At 33.5% G+C, this 27,759-nt stretch overlaps 1 protein-coding gene and 1 long non-coding RNA gene across 4 annotated transcripts; one reads left to right on the forward strand and one right to left on the reverse strand.

The window, feature by feature from the left end:
* Positions 1-25,436, reverse strand: LOC128187113 (stimulated by retinoic acid gene 6 protein-like). 3 transcript variants are annotated; one of them, XM_052857323.1, is made up of 16 exons: positions 25,179-25,436; positions 21,300-21,417; positions 18,110-18,192; positions 13,780-13,904; positions 13,527-13,647; positions 11,990-12,038; positions 9,662-9,760; positions 9,468-9,559; positions 8,932-9,061; positions 8,682-8,808; positions 7,811-7,965; positions 7,198-7,246; positions 5,864-5,981; positions 5,656-5,787; positions 1,694-1,857; positions 1-589 (listed from the first exon to the last, which is right to left on the reverse strand). In XM_052857323.1, exons 2-16 carry the CDS (start codon positions 21,414-21,416, stop codon positions 288-290), a joined length of 1,863 nt encoding a protein of 620 aa, XP_052713283.1. In that variant the 5' UTR covers position 21,417; positions 25,179-25,436; the 3' UTR covers positions 1-287. The 3 variants fall into 3 exon arrangements, with proteins under 3 accessions (XP_052713283.1, XP_052713284.1, XP_052713281.1); XM_052857324.1 differs by lacking the exon at positions 25,179-25,436 and adding an exon at positions 24,134-24,480; XM_052857321.1 differs by lacking the exon at positions 25,179-25,436 and adding an exon at positions 24,122-24,480.
* Positions 22,783-27,759, forward strand: LOC128187117 (uncharacterized). The gene is made up of 3 exons (XR_008244036.1): positions 22,783-23,063; positions 24,726-24,746; positions 26,161-27,759. It is a non-coding gene; the product is annotated as an uncharacterized LOC128187117 (long non-coding RNA).

The raw sequence follows: 27,759 nt of genomic DNA on the forward strand, positions 1-27,759 counted from the left end.
ATGATTTTTAACCAAAAAAAATAATGCAACAATAACATTTTTGCAGGGTACAGGTTTCCTTCATAAAACAATATGAACATAAAATAATGAACATACACTGTAAAGCTACTGAAAAATAGAACAGATTCAAAATATCTATAAAATTTGAACACATTCACAGAGATGTTTACCTAATTACTGTTTAAACATCAAAACCCTTTATACAAACAAAATAGTGAAAAGTACAGACTAAACAATTGGTCATCCAAAGTAAATTGAATTTGTGGCAAAATAATGATTAGAGCATTTTATTGAACCAAATTCAACTTTGCTGGACGTGGCGTTAGAAAAGAAACATTTGATTTCGATTCATTACAAAGATTCTGGTTAAAGATCAACGTCTTAATCTTTTGCCACTTGTTTCTCACTCTTCGTGTGTACATTTTGGACATTTTATTTCTCTTACATGCCCCCATAGGTGACTCTAAGCTTATGTCCTGGCTAGATGATAGAGGACTCGCAGATTTCATCAGCAAATTACAGCAGACAACAACTACTGGGTGACATTGATGAAGCTCGACCTCCAAGAATCCAAGGTAAGTCATGTACCCTTGTAGTTATAAAATAAAAACAGATCAAGATTCAGATCACGAAGGTTATCAATTACTCGTATAAGAACTTTTTGTATGATTACTGTTTTTTTTTTCTAAAATACTAGTTCTTGTTAATTTATTTTACTATGTCAAATATTTACTTTGACGCGTTTAATTGCGGTAAAACAAATTCTAATAGAAAAACACGGTAATCATAATGCATTTAACATAATTAGATTTAACGAGGCCGGGTGTAATTTGTTAAGCCCTAGATTTTTGAATGAAAATTTTTACATGAATTTCTACTGATATAATTATTTTTTAAGATAAAAAAAAGACATTTACCAAATCGTTTGTTTAGGGGATCATCTCAAAGTTTATTAATTTTTAACATAGGTCTCTATGGGATTTTGCTTCAAATGTATCAATTTTGCAGTTTTTACATTTTTTAAAAACTTCTGTCCTAGGGATTTCTTTTTCTGTTCTACATATTAAGGTTATTGCTAAAAAGCATCAAATGGTGAAAAAAAAACACCTGTTTACCTCCTGGTTTGTTCGAGGGGTCTTATCAAAGTTTTTTTTTGTATGCCCAATTTCCCAGATTTGTCAGAAATAGCTATTTTTATTTGACTAAGGCGGAAATGGTTATCTTTATCGTATTATATAAAACATTCAGACATAACTAAGTAATAAATAAATATATAACATCACATATTAAGGGTCATTAATATCAAATGCATGGTAACTATCTTGAAATATATGAATTAAGCTATATTTAGGCGGGTTATGAAAACGTGTTAGGGCTAGGCTTGTTTAACCCTCTTCACGTTTTCGACCCGAGCCCAAATATAGCTTATACTTCAAAACATTTATGTTATTCCACAATATACATGTAATATCAATTTTACGCATCAATCGAAGTATTTTCAACAAATTCCGCTGAATATCTGCAATTGAAACTATCACGACATGGCGTCAACAAAGCAAAATGATGACGTCACATTACAAATGAAACGCTGCGCGAAAGCGTGCATACTCGATCTGTACTCGGCCTCGTTAAAAAAATAAAAATATATTATAAGTATTTAAAAAACGCATTTCAAATGTTATAAGAAACATACCTATGTCAAAACGCTCAAACCCAGGAATCAGTAATGGTTTGTCCATACGTGCAATGTAGAATAAATTAATACAGATAGAAGTCAGGACACGGAATGTACATCGGTACAACCCAGTCAGGATATAGTAGAAAAACAGGAAAAATGACAAGTTCTGGTATACCCGTCTGAAAAAAAGAAACAAGAAAGCTTTTGTACATGAATTTATTTTTCCTGGGTAACAGCTTACAAGTTATGATATACAACGTTTCACCTTTTCTTGTCAAAAAGGTTTTACGTATCCTTGTGCAGGGTGATTTTAATTTAATAAAATTTTAAATCTTTATCGTATCAGAAGTATTTCCTAAAGGACTATGTGCGGTATTATGCATTTTTGCCCCCCAAAATCAGTTTTATAAAGAGCTTTAAAAATAAGGTGAAAGATATTCAAGTCATATTGAAAATATGGGTGTAAAAGGTTATTATCAAAATGACGTAATAATGTAGAAATGACGTCATGAAGATTGCCTTATTTTAATAAATTGATGTTAAGTAGCAAAATCTGGGTGTTTTCCGATGGACTGGGAAACATCGAGTGCAAGCTTGCTCAAGTACCATCTTGTAGCATAATGTGTATAACTTTCTCAAGAAAAACATATATATGTTAAAACCACACTTGAGCAGACCTGCGCTCTATACTTACAAATGCAAAACATAAAGCAAAAATGAGTATATTTTCATCTGTTTGCAAATTTGCTCATTTAGGGGACGTCATAGATAAACAGCGAATGAGCAATTATGACAAGATTAAAGTGATAGGCATCCTCTGTACAACGATTTATGAAGATTTGATTTTTTTTTAAATTGGTTGAAATCGGGGGCATATATTTGACCATACCGCACATAGTCCTTTTGGGAATTAATAAAAGGGATACATCTTGGGCAGTTATATTATAAGTCTTTTTTGAATATGAATTCTTCATTTGCAATGAATAGTGCGAAAAGATTTAATATACAAATAGTTTTTATTAGTAATACGATAAAAAAGAGATGGTTTTACATTCCTGTATTAAAGCGGCATCATTGATCATGTCTAGTGATATTTGTTCTTTTAAGAAATCAATTTAATAATTGCGCGTAGTGCATAGATGAAAAAGTTTCGCGGTCAGTTTTTCTTCGATATGTCAATCAATAAAAAAATTATCAAATTCATTACTTATCATTTAATAAAACATTTTCAAATCATAAAATGTGAAGTGTCATTGATCAAAAATGTAAATAATGTAAATAAAGCGGCGCGTATAAACACAAAACAACATCAGCAACAATATTCAAAATGGATGCGGCTTCAGCTAATGAAGAGCTATTGAGCAGACTTTAATGGATTGAACAAAAATTGAGAGTTGAAATCTGAACAGAATGAATTGAAAACGAAGGAAAATAAATCCGATGACTTGTGATATTATTCATTGTGCACTAAGATTCGTTAAAAGTGATTTTAATGTAACTTACAGGAATATTATGCAACTGGGCATAACCATGCAATGAGATGCGACTGTGGACGAAAATAGTTGATATATCGACACATGATAGTATGTATGTGCAACTTTTGTAAAAGTTGGGTAACTCGATAGCCAGTAAGGTACATAACTATGATATGTCTGTCGCTTGGAATACGCAGAAGGAGTTGATGCACTACTCATAGCTTTGCTTTACGATGCTTGTTCTGACCGATCATGTACCGTACTGAACGTGTGTTAATTTAACGTTATTAAATTTGAACAGCAATGTTACCGTGAACGTGTAGATCTACAAGCCATTCCTTGAATTGGAACAGCCAGCCTCGCCGTAATTATTGAACATGTTCTTAACAGACGAAATCGTGGAAAGACGCTTAATTTTCTATTTCATGAATTTTATTGATAGACTGGTATCAAAGAAATTTTTCGACCAATCAGAAGCGCCAGTATCTCATCAAACGAATAAATATCAAATGATTAACGAATAAAGATATCGTCTAATACGATAAAAATCTATTGAAGTTTATTTTTAGAAAAACTGCCGAAGAAATATATCAAGAGGCCCATGGGCCACATCGCTCATCTGAGGAACAATAGGTCTGATAAAATCAGCTTAAGGTTTTGATCCTCATGAGCCTCATTTTTCATCATAAGAATGATATCTTACTTTCAACCTTTATAATTTGAATGATATAAAATGAATTTTAGAGAGTATCATTGCATTTTATAAAGTTATTGTAAATTTGCCTACGATGGATAAAATTGAATTAAGAAACAAGTTGAGTTAAAAAAATTGCGGTGCATCGATTGGCTCGAACTCTATACCAAGATGTATATAATTGGGAGTGCTCCGTTGATCCACTACGCCAAGCATGCAGTTGTGTAACTGATGGTTATACCAGAAGTAGAATACTAAACTAAAATTGTCTCTATAAAAGTCAGATTTATGGTACGAATGAAAGATATATGGCTAATATAGAGTTATCGAACTTTGCTGAGAATCGAAAATAGTTAATGGAGTCATGATACAAACTATCTGGACAATGTACAATATCACATGTAGATCCTGTATAAATAAAATCCATTTCCCCCTGGATATTTTTATGTTTATAATCATAAGTCCCTTAAGGTATACGTTTACTCAGAATGAAAAAAAATTCCACTGATGATAATGAAAAACCATCTTTTGTGTGTTAAAGACCTATCATGGGAGTGCTATTTTTCACTTTCAAAAAAATAGGTCAATGACCTACTTTTTGCGATAATGGCCATTGAATATTTTACGAAAATTTAAGAAAAGTCCCTAAAAATTTTACAGTATGATTGGAATTTTCTTAATTGTGAAAAAAATACAAATTGCTTAACTCTTTTGAAAATGAAATACAGTTTATAAATGGCGGTGACACTAAACAGACACAAAGCATCAAGTTTTCATTCACAATTTTTATGAATATTCCAGTCCGAATTTCCTCTATCAGTTTTCAAATTCCTACCCTTTTTTAATTTAATTTTACAAAAAATGAATGATGATAATACTAAAACATTTATAGCATTAAACTAGGTATATTGACCTTAACCAGCAGGCATAAAAGTTATATGAGGTCAATTATCAAAATTTTGAGATATGATCTCTTTTATCGTTTTGAGGCATTTTGCAATATTTTTGTAGTGTGTGCCACTCGAATATCTAATAATTTCCTGGCTGATTGTATCATGAGGAGAAGATTTTTTAAAGATTTACTCAATATATTCCTATGTAAAATTTTGACCCCCCCCCCATTGTGGCCCGACCCTACCCCCAGGGCTCATGATTTTCACAACTTTGAATCTACAATACATGAGAATGCTTCCACACAAGTTTCAGCTTTCCTGGCCGATTAGTTTCCGAGGAGAAATTTTTAAAGATTTACTCAATATATTCCTATGTAAAACTTTGACTCCCCATTGTTGCCCCACCGTACCCCCGGGGGTCATAATTTTCACAACTTTGAATCTACACTACCTGAGGATGCCTCCTTGCAAGTTACAGCTTTCCTGGTCAAATGGTTCTTGAGAAGAAGAAATTTTCTCAAAAATTTTCAATAATTTCTAATTATCTTTCCTTGAAAAAAGGTGTGATCCTTAAATTTCACAGCTTTGAATTGCCTAAGGGTGATTTGTGCCAAGTTTGGTTGAAATTGGCCGGGGAGTTCTTGAGAAAATGTTGAAAATGTAAAGAGTTTACGGACAGACGGACGGACGACAGACAAAATGTGATCAGAAAAGCTCACTTGAGCTTTCAGCTCAGGTGAGCTAAAAATGTTACTGAAAGTAAGCAACAGTTTCATTCACAATTAGATGTCTGTCCTTTCGTGTTTGAAAAATTCAGCATAATTTTGCCAACTAAATCTTTTTTGTCTCTATAACATACCAAAAAATATAATTTATAAAATTATTTTAAAATGTTTTTATTGCAATTCAAACTACCTGTTATCCAGAGCCAGTGCCTTTTCCCAGTGCTTTTCATTGTCAGAACTTAGATAATGATTTTGTAGGAACACACGACTACTGATGAATCGAAGAATGAATCTCAGGACAAACAAAAAGATCACACCAGGTCTGCAGTAGACAAAACGGGTTATAGATAGGATAAGAAAAAATATATGTTATAAAAGAAGATAAGTTTAATACTTACAAAACAAATTCCAGTGGTGTCAGAAACACTTCTGGAACCTTTTTCATTATTGGCAAAATACAAAAGTAAGATAACAGGATGCAAAACACAATCACCACTGATTGGAAAAGAACGTAACCTAAAAAAAATCATAATGTAGTTTTATTTCAAGTTCTTTTAATTACTTCATTCTATTACTGGAAAACTGATCTCTGGTTCTATTATAGGAAACCGTAAAACCTTATCTAGGGTTCTTTTAATATATCGATCTTTTCATAACAAAATTGCGTTATCAATAACATATCTTCCATTATTGGGACCTGGACACGATTAAGGCACAAAATGTCTAATTTTGTTTTTCTGTTTTAATGTCTAGTATGGTTAACATGCATGCTTTAATGCCTCATCCACCTTTTTTTTTAATATCGAATTACAAGCGAGATAATAGAGTACAGAATAGTTTGCTTGTAGACAAAGCGCGAATCTTCATATTGTTCACATGTGTTTTGTCTTGGTGTTCGTCTCCATTAAATCTACAATAGTTGGTGGAAATTTTATTTATCAACACAATGAATCAATTTATCCCTTTTGCCATGAGGCAAGATTAAGAAAATATATGAACAGTACATTATTTTGTGAACAAAAAGAGACTTTAATTAAGTTTTATTTACCTTAAAAATGAAATGCTTTCTTTGGTGATACATGTACATGAACATATCCCACATTAGGTTTATTTTTTCTGCAATAATGATCGCTACCTTCATAACCCATATAAATTAAACAAAAACAAATTAATAAACTGGTCCTAAAAAGATAAATTAACTTAATTATTCTTAATGTATATCGGTGCGTAAAATAAACGAATTTAAGAAAACAGCCTAATTGTCTTCTATGTTCTTCTATGGGAGTCTGACATTATCATGTTTATTACGTGCAGTCTGTGATTTTTCTTAGGTTATTGAAGGCTTCGACCGATCGATAAACTGGTTAGAGCTGGATTGTGTCGATTTCAGTCCTGACAGGTTCTATACACCTGCGAATTACAATTATTGTCCGTAAGAAATAAAGGGAATCGTACTAAGTGGATATAAATATATAACGGTAAATTATAACCTCTATATCTCCCGTGCAACTTGACTTCAAACAGCAAATATTTATAATACCCAACGTTATCACTCTGTAAAGTAAGTAAAATCGTGTCTAGGTCCTTTCAATAACTGTTCTTATTACTTAAAAATGCTTTACGCACAATTATACTACACCTTATCTACTGTTATTTTTAATATTTAAATTCATTTTTTTAAATGGAAAACAACACTTTTTGAATTATATTATGGTAATCAAATCAATCAGACCTGCAATAAGATATGAAACCTGGTGTCCTGCATACATTAGATTTTTTACCTAAAAAAAAGTAAATAGTTAATTATTCACACCAGTAGTATTTTTCATTGTTAAAAAGCCTATGTCACCTATTTTTTTTTTACATGATATGCCAATCAGGATGTACATGTAATTAGTTTTAGCAAACGTTGCCAACTACACGCAATTCATTTTCGTGCAACATAAGTTAACCTCTTCTAAAAAAAAAAAGTCAGGAAACTGAATCTTTATATTAAATTTATAGTATATCTGCATCGTGTTTAACTCAAATGCTGTATCATGGAAATTGTGCATATTATAGCTCTATCTAAACAGCTTTGACTTTGGGTAGTTGTGTCAAACAGCGTAGGTCTGACGTAGGTCTGTCTATTTCGCTACTGGCCATTCCTTGGCTCATTGAAATCAACAAGATTTGTTTCGCTTTTAAGCTAAAACTATGCAATCTGTGTATATTTCACTTAAAACCCACGCCGTTTTTAACTTGTTTTGATGCAAGAAAAAGATAATTACATTCTACGGAAAGTACAAGGTCGTGTTGAAATGGTTCTATATGAAACACTGCATGAAAGTAAGATTAATTCTTACCAGCATTTCTGAGTGATCAAGTTTGCATTGACTGGGAATAAAAGATTTGTCTCCTCTCCATCTTTTCATGAGATGTTGTCTCTGAGACCGGTAGATAAGGACCATGTTGGTTATCAGATAAACAGCTGATGTGATGTTGCTGATTATCAACGACACTAAATTAAGACAAAAGAAAGATAGAAATGGCATTATTTTAGAATGCCATATGATTCACATATTAATTGTTAATGTATTTGTTTTTGGGAGTTGATTTTAATCAACTCTCCTATGCAGTTACTCTGACAAACCGAAAGTGAAACAATGTTTAGACCAAAGCACAAATCATCGCCGCTGACAAGAATTAGTTCTTGTGAATAATATATAAATCCGAAATAATGTATGCTTGTATGCTAAAGCATTGTTTTTCAAAGAAAAATATTTATAAATACCTTGAAAATAGTTAGATTTTAAAATTTAGCTATTTTTGTAGTTGTATGTATTCTTACGCCATAGTTCAATAAAGTCTCGACGCTCGGCTGTCACCGACAAGCAGAGAGTCTATCTTGCTTGTCGGAGATTAACGGCGACAGCCGAGCGTTCGGTTGAACGAGATCTAGACGAGAGTTTAATATTGCTTGGATTCATAAATTTTCCAGAAATACTTCTATCACTGATACATAGTTTAACATGATTCATATGGGGTTTTATCAACATTCTTGTGTCGAAAATGTGCGTAATTCAAATCAGATTAGAAACTACCTGTACTTGTCATGCAAAATAACATATCATTGATTTTAAAATAAATAACCATCGATAAAATCAACTCCCGTCAGTTCTTCGGTACTTTGATTAGAAATGTAATTCATCGAGATGTTTACAATACAAAAACTACCTCTAATGACGTCCGATAAAATGACAATCTGTTCGTGAACATTCATTGAAATATTAAAGACAAGATCCGCCAAATTCGACAACAAACTCTCAAATATCTCTCCTAGATAAATCGTCGCTAGAAAATTCTACAAATAAATCATCAGTTATTTTTCAGATAATTAGGTTAATATCTGATACAAGAATGAAAATGAAATGATTAAAAAAGATGTCAGAAGTAAATAAAATTAGCGAAATAATAAAATAATTACCGAGTAGAACACAAGTATAACAATGGTATTGATGGCAAGAGTCCTTGTTGTACACCGATACAGGCTTTTGTGAAGACAACATAGCTTTGCTTCTGCCAAAACGGTCTCCGAATACGAAACAATTCTTTGTCTATCAATAAGTAAATGTGTATTTTTAAACTTGACTTATTTAAAAACATACTGAGCTATAAACTTATACATCTGTACTAATTTCATTAATATATATTATTGATAAAGAAATTACCTGTTCATGTACTTTTAAAAAATACTGTACTCAATGATATCCTTATCAACAATTCAAATTTTTAAAAAATTTAAACTGCTTTAAAACGGAGCAAAATTGTTCACAATGTTTATGACTTAATTAGAAGTAGTGAACTGATATATTATATCTGTTAATATACAATTTTTATAACACAACTCTCAGAGAGAGAGAGAGAGAGAGAGAGAGAGAGAGAGAGAGAGAGAGAGAGAGAGAGAGAGAGAGAGTAAAGGTAAAGACAATGATTCACGCAGATAAACCTATAGACATATACCTAATATCGTTTTCCTCTATATTAGATTTGGGTGCCACCAAAAGTTTCTTAACATGCAAAACTTGGTCAATCTTTACTAGGTCTTCTTTGTGCTGAGTTCAGAAAAAAAAACCCCAGAATACAAGAATTGTTTAATATATGGAATTTTATGCGTATAGAATTCAACCAAGAATTTTAAACGAAAATATTCTTACAAATTTGGATTTTTTAAATATGGCTGTGTAAAATCGGTAGACAAACAAAATCATGATGTAGATTTCACTGACAAGCGTAACAGCATACAGAGCCCAGTGCTGAAAATATAGAAAAATTATGGACAAATAATGAGCAGATCTCACAACAAATATGACAGACTTAATGTACGCGATTTCGAAAATTTAGACAATAAAGCGCCTCTAACATGCACAGTTTCTCATTTATTATTAAACTTCAAATACAAATGATATTCAGAAATATTTCAAGTGATCTCTTGCTTGCAAAAAAAAAAAAAATTGTTTACTTAAATTGTTCAAGTTTATTTTTTGTTTAAACAATACAAAAAATAAATCCAAAATTTTTTTTTAGAAACTTATCAATGAATCATCAATGACAAATACGAATATTTCAAATGTGAAAGAAAAAAGACTCGATAAGCTCTGTCATTTACAAGTATAAAAATTCAGCGTGTATTTCTCCCTTAGTCGCATTGAAAACATGCGACCTTCAATTTCCTTTGAATACACTTAGCTAATTCATGCGCCAGGAGCACATATAAAAACATCATCACGCTGTTTGAGTATATATATTTTTTATGTAAGATTAATTGAAATGTTGATCAACTTGATGTGTTCTAATTGAAAATAATTGTTAATTGTCTTTTCATCAATAAAGAGAAAAAATTGACAAATTTTCTGGCACTTTTTCTAAAGGCGCGGAAGCGACCTAAATAGCATGTTAATATGGCTGTTCCATGTATGTTTAGGCCCTGTCACACCAAGCTGCGTCCCCACGGCGTGTTCACGGCGTTGTAAAATTCTTGAAATCGCCGTAGGATCGCAAGAAAAATTAGGAAAAAATGTACCGTTTTATTTGAAAACTTTACAAGTGGGGTCGCCAGGGCGTCCTTACGGCGACCGAGGCGTTCTTACGGAGCTCCCACGGCGTGTAACTGCGTTTCCATGGAGTTCTACTTGGCGATTAACTGCGCTCTCGCTGAGTCTCCGCCGCGCGCTCATGGTGTGCTAGGAGATTTTACCGCGCGTCCACGGCGTGCTCTGCGCGCTGACTGCGTGCACAAGACGTTCTTTACTTCTTGGTAGGTTAATATTAATTTGTACTATTGTATGGGAAACAAACAAGAATTGACAACAAATGATTAAAAAATTGTTTTCATTTTATGAAAAGGTACATTGTAATATTGAAACATAGTTACTTCTTAACAATTTGTGAAGGACTAGGATAAAACTTTTAGTAGTCAGGTCTACAAAAAAAATCCGTTATTAGTTGTTAGAAAACATAGAAAAGATTTGAAGACATCAGAACCAAATGGCATGAATTCCATCTACGTCCATTGATAGATCTTATTATACTTTTTACATAGTCATCTACATCCAGTTTGATAATTATTACATCGCTTGTTATTGTACAACAGCTATTTTTCGAGTTTTCGTGGTCTTGATGACAACGCAGTAGAAACGCCGTGGGAGCGCGGTATAAACGCAGAAGAAACGTCACGAGAGCGCGATGAACGCAGCAACAGCCCTTTGGGGTCGCTGTGTGAACGCAGCCAAATGGAAAGCAACTTGTTCAAACGCTGTGGATGCGCAGTGAGAGCGCGATAGAGACGCAGTGAGATCCCAAAGGACTCCGTGAGGTCTCCGTGCAAGCGCAAATGACTTATCACTGCGTCTACACTGCGATTAGCTGCGTTCCTTGAGCGCGCCGACGGAGCTCTCGTGGCGCTGTCACGGCGACCTCACTACGCTTCTACGGCGTGTTTATCAGAACGCCGAGCCATGGCGCGTACTTTGCGATGGACGAAGATGCCGTTGCGTTCTTACGGCGCTCAAGGAGACTCTACTGCGTTTACATTGGCGTTTTAGATTATTTAAGGACGCAGCGGGATCGCCGTGAGGACGCAGCTCCGGTGTGACAGGGGTTTTTCCTATCCCTGACTAAGAGCGTAAATTATGGCTTTAGAGCGACTAACACAATAGTTCATACAAAGAGACATTAGTATGAAAATATAAATATAAGCATTGAATGCATAGTTTTGGAGGTCGTCGATCCTATAACACACCAAATGGTGCAGACAAATTAGCATACCGCTAACGCACTGTATTCAATTTGTCTGTACTGCCTGGTCTGTTATATGACCGACGATATCCAAAAATAAGCATTCAATGCTTAAATAACACATTTCAATATGAAAGCCTTGTATAATTTATACACAATCTCTATAATGTCAGCCAACAAAACACGGATTACTTAAACAATGTTGTCTCTCGTTGATTTGTTAGCTTTTAAATTCATTATTTCCTTACCCATCTCGATACATCACATATGTAACTTCTTGCAAACATAACAGATGTCCTACAACAGTATGGAAACAAAGTTGAATCATTATTATTATTCCAACTAGTACTCAATTCAAATTTAGATTATTTTATCCCTTAACTACACGATATAGTTTCTAAGCAGACCTGGACATTCATGTATTCTTTAGGTCAAATGGTTTTAAGAAGAATTTTCAAAAAGATTTTATATATATATATATATATATATATATATATATATATATATATATATATATATATATATATATATATATATATATATATATATATAATTATATATTCCTGTTACTGATGATGCTTTGTGTCACGTTTGGTTAACATTGACCCCGTGGTTCTACAGATTGAAGAAGTTGAAAATGTGAAAAGTATACGGACGGACGGACAGACGGACGGACTGATGCCGGACAAAAAGGGATCAGAAAAGCTCACTTGAGCTTTCAGGTCAGATGAGCGAAAAAAAAACCCACAAAAAACGGACAAGGTGACAATTTTTTTTTCGCTATATACATTTTAGAGATATACTTTATTATTAGATATATTAGGAATTCTGCTAGAAAATAAATTCAAAGAAAAAGGTCAGTTTTTTCAGCTTTCGTAAGCATGTTACAGTTGTATAACAACAATATTGCACATTCTGAATACATACCGATGTATGTAAAATTCAATATAGGTAAACTCTTTTATACAACGTTTGTTTTTGGATGTTTTAATCAAAACGGGCATTACATTTACAGAGCTTGTTAACTGAATATTTTGTGACCCGTGTAGAAGAATAATGACCCCCATAGAGTAATACCGACTTGTTTTGTCAACCGCTGGTGAATAATTAAATTTAGTTACTTCTCGATACTTCTATGATTTTTCGGGGGTAATTAATTATACAGAATACATCAGGTTTTCATAGTTTTTCAACACTTGAAAATCAAACATAGTTGTGAATGTTTACCGGGATCTTTCTATGTTACTTTACTATTATAAAAAGAATTTAAATGTTGCTATACTAGTTATCCGATAATTTGTAAGCTCATCCTCGGGATTTCTTAGACGCATGGAATGAAAATTAACGTGGCTTCCGAAGGGTATGTGATATGATGAAAAATATGACGATGACAAGGAAATATGAAGTTCCCTTTCACGTGATTATATTGAACCAATCAGTTAACGCGTTATACAGAATTATTATAATGAGGTATTGTAAGAACATTTGTTCCATTTAGATAAAAATCAAGAAATGCTAAGCTTGCAATTTAAATACCAACATACATGTATAATCAGATTAAGTTCCTATGCAAACAGCCGACTTACAATGCAGTCAATATTGCAGGATTCATAAAATGTTGAAGAATTAAACTCAATACATTCATTTGACATTATGGACATACATGTAGACCTAATGTGTCTGCATACATTGTACTATTCAGTGAAGAATGTGTATTAAAAAGTCGTATTGGATCAACATTCTTATAATTTAATATACTGAAGCGGTGCGTATTTGAAAACTTACAACAGTAATGTATAGAGAAATCCGACGAGAGAACCAAATACTCTTGATGACGAGTTCAAACAGGCGAAGATGGGATAAAACACCAGTGCGGCTAGGAACGTCAGAAGAAACAAAACTACGGCTGAAATATAAACATTATAAAGTGAACACTTACTTTCGAGAAGTATTACTGCGCATTAGAGGATACAATCATTATGATAATTGTATTGTATTCTGGGTTAAACTATTTCTGATCTAGTCTAACAAACCTTACCGGTCAACCATCTATTTACTAATAACTTAGTAAAAAACAAATAAAATAGAATATATTCCAGAGTACATCCGAAGGCTGCTGCGTTGGCAACTGAGTTTGATGTGCCGTCCAGAAAATTGATGGGCCTGGAATGAAATTTTTCAAATCGTTACCAGAGACCTCAAATCATTCAGGAAGCTTTTTGTGTTTGTTGTGTCCACAAATACTATAAAACAATGCTATAAGATATACACAAAATCCAAACAAGAGGCCCACAGGCCCTGAGGGTAACCAGAGTGCCAAAGTCATTAGATTGGCATGTCCAAGTATCATTTTAAGTTCCATTTTAGACTTCATTTTGAAGACTCAATCCTAATCTGAGGCTTCTCACTTTTAACCTTTGCTTTTATTATTTGATAATTAAAAAATTTTTCCGTGAAAATGGATGGGGCGTACGGGTGTCAAGAGTCGGAGAAATATCAGGGTATTTATACTCTAGCTCACATGGCAAATATTATAAAAAAAAATAATAATAATAAAAAATTTTGGTACAAAGAGACCTGCAGGTCTGTAATGGCCAATCTTTCATAATATTTACAATTTTTTTAATGCACACAACATGCAAACAGCTTACGTTTACAATAAAACCATGCACAGAAAATTAAAGTAGATTGTTAATATATGACAGACACTAACAGCAATGACACCTATAAAAAATACATGTTCACTGTATTGCTATATTGACCACCCCCTTCGAATATAAACGGCCTCATATTCTGTTAAATATGCAGTGAATTTCACAATTTGAGAACATGATAACATGACCATAATAACAATGCATTTAGTTTATCTCCCACGACTGTGACAGTACAGAAAAATATAATTAAATTGATACATTTTCGCTAAACATGGCCATATTGCTATTGGCCCTTCTGTCCTAGGGGTAATTAATTCCACAAATTAGAAATAGGGCCTTACGAATACCAGAATTCTGCATTTAATTGTCAATTGAAGTGAAAAAGAAGATTTTCTAAGATTTAGTACATTTTCACAGCATGGCCATGTTGGCCCCGCCTTAGAACATGAACTTATTATACAGAGGCCTTGAATTTCACTTTTTTGTATAGGACTTCATGGACATCGTTTTTATAAGCTCACCTGAGCCAAAGGCTCAAGTGAGCTTTTCTGATCACAATTTGTCCGTTGTCTGTCGTTGTCGTTGTTGTTAACTTTTCACATTTTCATCTTCTTCTCAAGAACCACTGGGCAGATTTCAACCAAATTTGGTACAAAGCACCACTAGGTAAAGGGAATTCAAGTTTGTTCAAATGAAGGGCCACGCCCTCTTTAAAGGGGAGATAATTGAGAATTATTGAAAATTTGTTGGTATTTTTCAAAAATCTTCTTCTCAAAAACTATTTGGCCTGAAAAGCTAAAACTTGTGTGGAGGCATCCTCAGGTAGTGTAGATACAAGTTTGTTCAAATCATGGTCCCCGGGGGTAGGAGGGGCCACAAGACGGGGATCAAGTTTTACATAGGAATATATTGAAAAAATCTTTAAAAATCTTCTTCTCAAAAACTATTGGGCCAGGAAAGCCCAAATAAAAATGGAAGCATCCACAGGTAGTGTAGATTCAAATTTGTTCAAATCATGGTCCCTGGGAGTAGGTTGCGGCCACATTTGGGGGATGAAGTTTTACATAGGAATATATAGAGAAAATCTTAAAAAATCTTCTTCTTAAAACTATTGGGCCACAAAAGCTCAAATTAAAATGGAAGCATCCACAGGTAGTGTAGATTCAAGTTCGTTCAAATCATGGTCCCCGGGGTAGGGTGGGGCCACAAGAAGGGGATGAAGTTTTACATAGGAATATATAGAGAAAATCTTAAAAATCTTCTTCTTAAAAACTACTGGGCCACAAAAGCTCAAATTAAAATGGAAGCATCCACGGGTAGTGTAGATTCAAGTTCGTTAAAATCATGGTCCCCGGGGTAGGGTGGGGCCACAAGAAGGGGATGAAGTTTTACATAGGAATATAAAGAGAAAATCTTTAAAAATCTTCTTCTCAAAAACTATTAGGCCAGGAAAGCTCAAATTTGAGTGGAAGCATCCTCAGATAGTGTGGATTCAAGTTCGTTAAAATCATGGTCCCCGGGGGTAGGGTGGGGCCACAATAGGGGGATAAATTTTTACAAAGGAATATATAGAGAAAATCTTAAAAAATCTTCTTCTTAAAAAGAATTAGGCCAGAAAAGATCAAATTAAAATGGGAGCATCCTCAGGTAGTGTAGATTCAAGTTTGTTCAAATCATAGTCCCTGGGGGTAGGGCGGGGCCACAATGGGGGGATCAAGTTTTACATAGGAATATATATTAAAAATCTCCTTATCAAAAACTATTAGGCCAGAAAGCTCAAATTTGAATGGAAGCATCCTCAGGTAGTGTAGATTCAAGTTTGTTCAAATCATAGTCCCTGGGGGTAGGGCGGGGCCACAATGGGGGGATCAAGTTTTACATAGGAATATATATTAAAAATCTCCTTATCAAAAACTATTAGGCCAGAAAGCTCAAATTTGAATGGAAGCATCCTCAGGTAGTGTAGATTCAAGTTTGTTTATATCATGATCCCGGGGGTAGGGTGGGGCCACAATTGGGGGATCAAGTTTTACATAGGAAATAGTAAATCTTTAAAAATCTTCTTTTTAAAGACCATTTGGCCAGAAAAGCTTTAACTTGTGTAGAGGCATCCTCGGGTAGTGTAAATTCAAAATCACAGTCCCTAGTGGTAGGGCGGGGCCGTGATGGCGGTTTGAATTTTTACATATATAGAGAAAATCTTTAAAAATATTCTGGGAAAGTTTTTCGGTCCAAAACTCAGTACTCAGTGTGAAAGCACAGGTTATGCATATATAAGTTTGATGAAACCATGATACCCTAGAGAAAAGTGGGGCAACAAAATTGGGGGGGGGGTATATAGGAAAAGAGAAAAATCATCTTACAGGTACAACAACAAAAGGGGCTTGGTATTTACCAAAAGAAAGAGGTGGATAAAAATTGGCAGATTTTCAATTTTTTTTAACAAGATCTACTGTACTTAGTTGTCAAGATATTTTGATACTGTAATGCTAAATTGATCAGAATTAAGGCAATTGTTGCTCAGGTGAGCGATGTGGCCCCTGGGCCTCTTGTTTCAAATTTAAATGGGTGCTGAAAAGAAGACTGTTTACAAATTTAATTTATTTTTACTTCATAACCATATTGACCCCATATTAGGACTTAAGTTTTCTCAAATATGCATGAGAGTAGAGAAGAGATTTTTGATTACAATATTTAATACATTTTCACTGTATGGGGACATTGGCCCGCCCTAGGGCCTGAGTCCCAAACTTAAGGACCATGAATTTTACAACTTCGGTAGAGGACTTTATGGACATCAGAATGTTGTATTCAAACTTTTCTCAACTATACGTGGAAGTAAAGAAAAATATTTTTCAAGATTAATACTTTTCACTATATTACTTTATTGTCCCCACACTAGGGTCTAAACCCCTGACCAAGCGATCATAAATTTCACGATTTAGGAAGAAGGCTTCGTGAAGATCATAATTATCCATCCATTCTATCTCTTACTACTATGGAAGAAGAAAAAAAAAGATTTTCCAAGATTATATTTATATATTTCACAAAATGGCCATAATGACCCATCCTAAGGCCTAAATCCTTGATTAAGGGATATAAATTCAACACTTTTGGTAAAGTGCATCGTGGACATCCTAATCATGCATTCAGTTTTATTCAAATATTTATGGAAGTAGAGAAGAAGATTTCTAAGATTAATACATTTCACTAAACCGCCAGAATGGCCTCACCCAGGGTCTGAATCCTTGACCAAGGGGCAATAAATTGCACAATTTTTATAGACGGACTCATTGATCATATCTTAACAATGCATTTAGATGTTTCCCCAAATGTGTGGGAGTTTTGAAATATTTTTGCATAGTTTGCCCCACCGATGAGGTCCAGGGGGTGGTGGGTCAGACATTTCACAATTTAGGTTCATTTTCTCCTAGAGATGCTTCACACTAAAAATGATTACAATTGGCCTTGCAGTTTTAAAGAAGATAAAATGTAAATTGGTAACGCACGACGACTAATGAAAACTAATTTCAACAGGTCACCTTAGTGACTCAGGTGACCTAAAAAGACTGCTATTCTTATTAAAACATATCCTCTTTTATGCTCTCTATCATAATATTGCATCAATTTTTTGCTAAGATTTTTTACAAGATACGATATTTCTTCAATAGAACCCATTAATTCAAAATTGATAATAACATATCAAAGACTCACAGTGGTAGTCCGGGTTTTCCATGACAAACATCAGATTTGTATCGTCTTCTCTCGAACAGGGATATGATTAGTATCGCTACTAACTGAAATAATATGTACTCTGATAACGTATTATTCTACTTCCATCCTTAAATCTAAAGTATTGTTATCTCCTAAAGACGTGAAATAAACTGAAAATTTCAGCATTTAACAAAATCATAAACATTAAGTGGTTCAGAGAAGTTGTAATGAAAATGGAAGGAAAAGTAAGCAAGTTCACGTACAACACTCTCCGCCATATCTTGACTATAATACACATAACAAGTTATTATAGCTTTCCAGAAAACTTGCTTGACTCAACAGAACTATTTAATTGATGTATGCATGTATCAATTAGACTGTTATAAGAAATGTGTATTTATGTACATGTATATAAAGGAATTTATGTGATCGAAATACTTACAGTTTTATGTATCATATTTTTACTATGTTACAATTTAAAATTGTTCATACTATGATAGTATGAGGATTTAAAGGGTCTTTTGGGGTTTTCATACTCATCCCGCTAAGAGTATTTTTATGCTATTTGCCGGATCCTAAGTAAATCAAATTTGGCTCCGAATAGGTGTGCTTCGGAAGTTTTGCCCACCTCCACCCCTTCTAGCCTACTTACTATAAGTTATTTGTTTGTTTGAGTTGAATGGATAACTTCCTCTTCAGTTATAAAAGACGTGGGATATTTTTGGGGCCATCCTCCTGCTGCATTGCTTATTACTTTATTACTAAATGTATACGGTCTCACATTTTCATGTTTATATTTAGTATAACTTCATCTGTCATTTTTAATAAATGCTCTTCCCACAAGCCAGTGTTTTTCTTAATCAAGGTAGCAGCAGAACAGAGCTGCATATGTGGTTCAGGTTCTATTTAACAGCTGCTGATCATAAATTCATAAAAGGAACGTGCAGCTTCGATCAAGTGCATGTATAATTATGTATATCACTTGAAATAAATAATTTCATTAATTAAAATTATTTTAGGAATGTACGTAAATCAAATAATAATATGTTAGCTTGAAAGCGGAAGATAAACATTTTAGAATTATATTTGTTATTACATGTAATATTAAGATGTAAAATCAACTGAAAGGCATCTTTAAGAAATAGGAAAGGATATAATTCATGCACGTAGCATTATTGTTTAAATTGTGTGGGGGCAGCTTTATCCAAAACATCTTGACAACCAATTAAAAAAAAGAGTGAAGTTTACAAAATCATGAAAGATAATACTAATTGTTATAATATATTTCAATTCAATTGAAATTCCTTATCTTCAGTTTCATTTATTACATGCTTTAGGAAAAATGGAGAAGGGCAGCTAAAGTGGAGAAGGGCAGCAAAAGTGGAGAAAGAGGGGGAGATCGATATTATACAAATATTGACTGGGGTTGAGGGCAACATTGATTATATTAGCCCCCGAGGGACGAAATATTGCCCGACGCGAAGCGGAGGGCAATATATTCGTCCCAAGGGGGCTAATATAATCAATGTTGCCCGAAAACACAGTCAACATTTGTTTTGTTATATGAAGAAACAAACCAAAATTTAAGAAATTAATTGAAAACAGATCGCCGTAATTTTCTCAGCTCAACAAAGAATTCACGAATTCAATTCAAAAGTTCATTTCAAACTATCCTCAGCATCAAACGGTCGCTGGTGATATTCCGCCGACCGTAAGAATTAACATACAGATGTTCTACCTGATTTTACTTCACAGTAATTCGCAAATCCTTAAATCCGTTATCATAGCAAACCGTCGCATTGCGCGTCCGTTGTTTACTTTCGTTGACTGACTGTCTATTATGACGTCACCTTGTTTTGGAGTCGCGAAGAATTATTTACGTCACCGTTTACGAATCAACAAATCAGAGGCGATTATTTGAAATAGAGGGAATGTTCTCTAGATATTATTCCTAGCCGGTCAATATCAAAAAAATATTGACCGGTCAATATTTTTCGGACGAGCTAATATTAAAATTATTGACTATTCGTCTATATAGAGTTATATAGTGAGAATATACTACTGAATATAACAATTCCATTTATTATATGTAATGTTTTTAAAAAATGTCTGCTGCAGAAAAAAAGTTGTGGAAGGCACCCCTCCTCCCCCCCCCCCCCCCAATCGATGTGCACGTGTTTGTGATGTATACGCGGTATGCCCTGGAGTATTCTCATGTTCACAATTTGGACCCGTCCACTAATCTGCAAAAAGAATTGGACATATTTTGGCTTTATCATTCATGCAACGGCTGAGATCTCGATCCGATGGTTTGAATGAACTCATCCATTGACATAGATAGATTAATTGGGAGGGATTCTAATGACTTTTTTGGCATTTATTTTTAATAATTACATATATTTTACTTTGGATCGAATGTTTTGGAAGAAATCTAACAAATTCACCCACACAATGACTTATGGTAATTGTTAACTTAATTCATTGAGTAAGAAGACGCGAGTTGTGTACCCTTTTCAAGATGAATGAAATCGTCTAATTGATCGAAAATCAGGCCACCCCCGCTTCGGTGATTAAGTTTCTTCTGCAAATGAATATATACATGTGTGTATTTTGTTTAAATTCAAACTGATAATTCTTTGTTAATGATGGTAATCCAACAGCAATTATGACTTACATTCTACCGTAATAGACAATATGTCACAACTTGTTGCGATGACCCCCCTCCCCCATATCTACCGTTTAAATACAGTTAATGTATTTTTAAATCAGGATTACACACGTGCATGGTGAACAACCCTTTTACTTGAAAACTGTTGCTCATTATATTCCATATAACATTTTCATCCATAATTGTGAATGTCAATGCTGACTCATCAAACATGCATCCAATTCGGTTAATTTTTGTTTTATGAAAAATCTTGATCGATATTGCTTGCTTCCATTGTCTGCACTGTTTCGGAGAAGGTACATGTAACTTTTACACCTTGGATATGCCTGACGTCAGGCAATGAATGACAGGATAAACATTAAATACATTAAAAATCTATCTATCTATCTATCTATCTATCTATCTATCTATCTATCTATCTATCTATCTATCTATCTATCTATCTATCTATCTATCTAACTATCTATCATCTATCTATCTATCTATCTTTCTTTCTTTTTTTCTTTCTTGTTTAGTACATACCGCATAAAGAGGCATTCCAATATCATAAAATATTGCATTTGTATATTCCTTGCAAAGTTCACTAGTCGAAGATGGAGCAGGCTCAGTAGTTGTCACGTTACTGGTTTGGTTTTGCATTCTACAAACATATTGACAATAGCTAAAGCTTTATTTTTATATGTATGTGTTAAGCTTTTTAAAAGATCCTTAAAAGTATTGTAATATTGTGTTACTTACTTGAAAATAATCGTTTGAAATATAGCATATATCATTAGTCTAGTATTTCATCTTGATATAAAGAAATGTTTTTCTTTGTTTGTTTTTTTCAATATGATTCAACTTTGACGGACAAGTAAATGTCTGTCTATTTTTTCATGACGAAAATTTATCTAATTTTATCAGCTTAGACTTTTTATGTATACTTACATGTAGCCCATGCTTATTTACGAGCCTACCGTTTTAGGAAAGAATGATAGCTTATTCGATGATAACATGGTGAGCTAGCGCTGTGGCCATCGTAAAACACTGAAGCAGATTTCTAAAACATTGGTTTATATTTCTGAATCGATTATATAACAACAGGAAGGCACCATGGTGTAGCATACTGGAATTGTGTTGGAGTGGGGTCTCAATTTAGAATTGTGAGTCTAGAGTGGACGTCACATCGGCAATGGCATATCTTATTGCCTTTATCATTATGTAGTTACTGTAATTTCAATTTCGAGGTGAAAATTTTCAAGAACCATTGCAATCGTATCTTCTCGGGCCTTTCCGGCAAGCTCGGAAAACATATCCGAAGTTGTTTTCCGAGCTTGAAGGAATTTAAGATAAAGTAAGCTATCTATTATAGTATTGAATATAACGTATAAGACCTTAAGCTATTGTTACTTTTTGACTTTTACAGTAAAACACAAAACTTCATGTGAATATGATAAAACGAAATTCAAATGGTACAGTTTATCTACAGTAGTAAAGTATTCCCAGAATCCCCCACTATGGAGTCGAGCATGCGTATTCCAGTGAAAAAGACTAACGTAGTTGCTAGCGCTCGAGAGCTCTAGCAATAAGCCTAGGTTTAATAAAACGGATGTACACGCGGCATTCCGAGCAGCCCGAGTTCTATTCGCTTTTCACTATTTACTATACACTATTCAAACTTAATATAAACATGCTAATATACGAACAAACCAGTAATATAGTAAAAAAAATTATAGCCATGGTTGATGCTTTTGATGTGCAATACTATGCTTTAAAAAAAAAGAATGGGTGTCTGTTTTGTATAAAAGAAACATTCTGCATAAAATAGTAAATTCTGTTTTACTATTAAGGCTATTACTAGGGCAGGCGCGGATGGAAAATTAATCCTTATTGGCATGTTAATTGTTGCAACAGCGGAAAAAGAATATTTTCTATTACCTCATTTATCCACTAATAAATGAGGATAAAGTTTTCAATCAATTAAAGTCTTGATTTTATTTTGACTACAAGTACGTAGATTCTGGGAAATAGAAAACACGAGGCACGATTTTTACTGCCAAACTGAAAGGGACAAATAAAACTACGTGGTCTAAAATTTTAATGATAATAACATTTGCAGGGGTGTGTATATTTATAAGATACATGTAGATCGATATATCAAATTTGAGCTGAATTTGTGCAACGGTGGTTGGTAAAATGATCGAAAAGTGATTTTTTCATACTTTTTTTGCAAAGTGTAAGAGGCACAACTCTGTCAAAAATCATTGCACCGGAACAATATTGGAACTCGGAGTGTATATTAATAAGGTAAATCTATATTGTAAGTTTGAGTTGAATGTGTGCAACTGTTGTTGAGATAATTATCGGAAAATGAATTAATGATGGAATGACATGTACAGAAGGACGAAATGACGGAACGGGGCAACACTATATGTCCCAGCCATGGCGGGGCAGAAAAATCCTGTCTCACTGGTGAAATAACTTCTGTATCCAACTATAGAGCATTGAATGTTCTCTATTTGTTTACTGATTATAATCTCTTTAATAATGTTTCGGTCGGATAACAAATTGATTTTTTTTTTAGAAAAAAACAACACGAAATGCAATTCTTGAAAATAGAGTAAATCGATTTAAAATTTCTATTCAATGTACGTGAGCCTCCAAAGTATCCAGCATTGTACTACTTGTAGTTAAACTCGAAAGTTTATGTGAGGACGAGATGTTTTCAGACAGATTTCACTCGTCAACGAACCTCCTTAAGCTTTTTCTCTATTATTTCTTTTCATGTATGAGATGGTTTTGAAATGATTTTTTTTTTTAGAAAACGTTGTTTCTTTTTTATTTCTGAGTAATATCTACTTCTTCCTGCATGTTTACCCATTCTGCATTGTTTTTTGAAAATTGACACGTTATATTATCACATTACAGTAAGACCAGGAAACAGTTTTAAAAGGCTTTGTCGGTGTTAGTAAGGACGTCAAGGAAACAAACGTATCACCCTTGAAATATTTGCATTTCTTATCTCAACTCAACGTTAGTCAAATATCCTTGTTCAAAGAGGATAAATGTAGCGTGAATCATGAATGCATATAAGTTTTAATTAAAATGCTAAGCGGAATAGAAATAAAATTTAAGTTATTAACTTAAACTTAATTGTTGTTGTCCGATATTCAAAGAGAATAAAGCATGACATTGATATTATTAATTCAAATGATTTTGCAAAGAGTAAGACGACAGTTGAAGGATAAAAGTAGCTGATTGATAACAACTTGCATAGTAGTTAAAACTGGCAGACTAATTCGAGAATCTCTGCTGAAATCTCATTTCAAAGAAAATTATCTAATAGAAATATTACAACAACTTACCTCTTCACTCACTTTCTGGTTTCCAAACAGTGAATGATTTTGGCGGGAAATGATGTTTCCGTTTAAATACTAAGAATTAGCAGGTTAAAAAAACACATTTTGCATTTTTTTAAAAATGAAAACGTGTATAGTCACGTGTTAGGGTATTGCTTACGTAATTTATGTTTCCAACCGAATGATCACCCAACTTTTTAATCTAAAAAAACCCCCACTTTACCTAAAAAATAAAGTGCTTTTAACACGGGCCATTAATCACCAGGTGCAAAGGCATTGCTAATTGGTTACATACATGTAACAATTTTGAAATAACAGAATTTTCAACTTAATAATACAGATGAATCTATATTGTTAATGTGAAGTCTATAATTGTATGATTCATAACTTTTAATGTAACATATAATTGTATAATGGATATGACTTATTTGTTTTGACTGAATATAAAACAAAATATGGTTATATCAAGGGCAGGTATTTTCTTTTTTTTTTAAAATTGAATGACTCGATGGTAATCACAGAGAAAGAAATATAACAAAGCTATTTTTGTATGCTCCTTGGTCGGAATGTTCAGACAAAGTCAACACAATCTTTCTTTTTGATTTTGCAGCGCACGCGGTGGAATTTGCAGGTAAAACCCGTAATAGGATAGGGTGTTATGAGACAGAGGACAATAAAAAGGCATATTTTAAAATGTTTTTATTATATGAGAAGGTGTCTGATCTAGGCTAGCGGAGTTATCATATACACTATATCAACTAGATTTAAATGTTATCAGACCTATGACGTCCTGACATCAGGATCCTTGACAAAACATTACCTTCTTCATGTGCTTTTTTGTTTTTTTAATCGCAATCTATGGCCCATGAGGCATATTTTATACATGTAGCTACAAAATGAAATTGTGTGATCTTGTGAAATATACATGCATGTTTAAGAAATAACATCTGCATCAATATTTGATTTAATGCGTATGCATGTGCAATATTAATTTAATATTAAATTAAATTGTCTGAGATTGTCCGGAACTGAAATTTAGAAAGTGTTTCATAAACAAACATACCTTTTCTTATTCTATTACAATGATTCCTTGGTGGGAGACTAGTGTTTTCTTAAAATCTCTCAGAACTCTAGGCAGTTCAGTTGATCCTTTATCATCGATTTAATTTAATATCTTAGTCACGGAAGTTCCCACTTGACTTAATCCCTCACCTGTTTATCGTTGTTCTGTTGAGCAACATACTTTTAACGCTAACTTAGCAATTGTTAAATCCTCTCTAAATTTTATACACTTCTTTTTCATATATTTAAATCTGGAAGGCTGAAGCACCTATCAAATTGTAGTCTTGATTACAAGTTTCCAAAACTATGTTTGATAAACAATAAAGCCAGTAAAGCATGGGAAAAAATGGTATTTTTTTTAACTAGTAACGTGTATCTTAACATTCAATTTAAATAAGAACGCATATTTTGATATAGCTTAGCGTGCTGACTTAGCATTAAAGAACTAATACTTAGTCTAAATAATGCAAATAACATGGAGAGAAGTACCGAACCTGATGTCAATGTAAAACAATGCATCACAAAATAGAAAACATATCAGTTATGTAGATATTTGCTAAAATATTGAAACACAAAACTGGTAACAAAAGGAACAAATCTAACCAAATCTAATATAGGCAAGTACACCTAGAACTATACCATACATAATACATAATGAAATTGATCCAGACACATGCTGAACATCATTTCAAACATGCTTAGAATTATTGGTCATAGATATAGGTCAGGCGTAATTCGCAGTACCTTATTATTGCAACACGATAATTTATGCAAGAAAGTACTGAACATTTTAGGAACATATAATTAAAAAAAATATAGCCAACAGAAGTTGAGATCTGTATGCAACAAATGAAATTTCTATGCAGTGCTGTGAGATAAACATGCAATAATGTAAGAATTTGTAAAAATTGCCACGAGCAATCCAAATGAATGTTTATAGTTTAGAATGACATAATATAAGATTTAATCAAATTCACTTCCAGATAAAAATAATCCTGAATACAATGGAGATCCACTAAGTATCAGCATGCCCTTTCACAACAGAGTACATCGGCTCGTCAAGAACGTATATTTCTTCTTTCATTGAAGTGAAGGGTCGCTGTTGCGGTATTTTCTCACTTCAACTAAATGTGTGTGCGGATGGGGGAGTTAACGCCTCTATTTACAATTCAAAAATAACAAAAACTGTCCTGTTTCCTTAAAGGAGCTTTACATTCCTGAAGGACTCCATAGACATGGACATTATAATGTGTGTGGGCAGCTGGTTCCCGATCCTAATGGTGGTTAAATGATTCCTTGAAGACGTTGAAGCGACAAAATAGGATCAAGAACAGCTGTTAGTGTCCCCAGTGACTGGTCCTGTCTGGTTGAATTGGGGAGACAGTTCTATGGCAAATACGGCAAAAACGGATATTTAGATCTTGACAGATTGTGTCACCTGAAGTATGTATATTGTGACCTAATTGTACCATAGCTCAACGAATTGCATAAGGACATGTCGACCCGCAGCAATTCCTATCAAATCCTAAAATTATAGACAAGTTCCAGGATCAGATACCATTTGTCACTCGTTGGGTACCTAACAGATCGCACAACAGTGGAAACCTAGTATAATAGAAATCATTCAAAAGTTAATCATTGGACAGACAACTGAAAGTGCAGCAAGGGAAAACCTCGATGCGTTGACTCAAAACAATTAGGCCCGATGGAACAAACATCATACTGTCTTGAATAATCTTACTTCATGTATATTCCACCGATATTAAAAACTCAGCCAGTAGATTGTCGGATTCTTATACTAAATTGTTTCTTTTTGAGAGCGATTATTTCACGAATATATCAGAATTTTTACTAGCCATGTTCATCACGATAAACATATAACTCGTGTTTACACGAGTATCCTTTATTTTACTCTTGGGTAAATTATTGTAACTATAAAGATAAATCAGACTAAACCATGTTGCTGTCAGATTGTGAGAATCTCAATTCATGTTATTAGTTATTGGAAAATTATCAAGATTATTCCACTTGTATCAAATAACGTCCTTAACGAGAGAAAAGCAATTCAGGAACTATACAATCTATTTTGTTTCCTGGTGGTATACGTGCATGCACTCAAGGTGTATTGTAAATTCATTGATTAATGATACAAAGTTCAAATTGTTATTAAGAATGATCAATTCTATTAAAGGTTTCTATAAGATCCCCAGAATTTCTCTCGAAAAATCTATTTTAGCGTTACAAGTACACATGTTTACATCATATACGAGGTCTTCATGTGAATTTTGGGAAACAATTTCTGTTGTCTGATTAAACAGGACTAGATAGCCGTGACCGTTTTAGGCTATGTTCATGTCCTTTTAATACATTAGAAATTAGAAAAAAAAAATTGAAAAGTTTAACCTAAAATATAAAAAGGTTTCTTTGCTAAATAAAAGTTTAAGGTTACATTTTAAATATATAAGGTAGATCTAATAGATGTTTCGTTGACCCCTCAGACTTCTTCAAACTCTTTGTTGGACATAATAAAACTGTATACATTTGTAACCTACATGGAGAAAATTCTCACGAAGCATTATGGT

This window comes from Crassostrea angulata, chromosome 6, assembly GCF_025612915.1.
Source record: "Crassostrea angulata isolate pt1a10 chromosome 6, ASM2561291v2, whole genome shotgun sequence".
Lineage (NCBI taxonomy): Eukaryota > Metazoa > Mollusca > Bivalvia > Ostreida > Ostreidae > Magallana > Magallana angulata.

Coding starts and splice junctions, on each gene's coding strand:
- LOC128187113 (XM_052857323.1), bottom strand. CDS start 21,416: ATGCAAAACCAAACCAGTAACGTGACAACTACTGAGCCTGCTCCATCT. Junction 9,062..9,467: donor ATAGAGGAAAACGATATTAG/GTATATGTCTAT, acceptor ACTTATTGATAG/ACAAAGAATTGTTTCGTATT. Junction 7,966..8,681: donor TTTATCGGACGTCATTAGAG/GTAGTTTTTGTA, acceptor GTCTTAATTTAG/TGTCGTTGATAATCAGCAAC.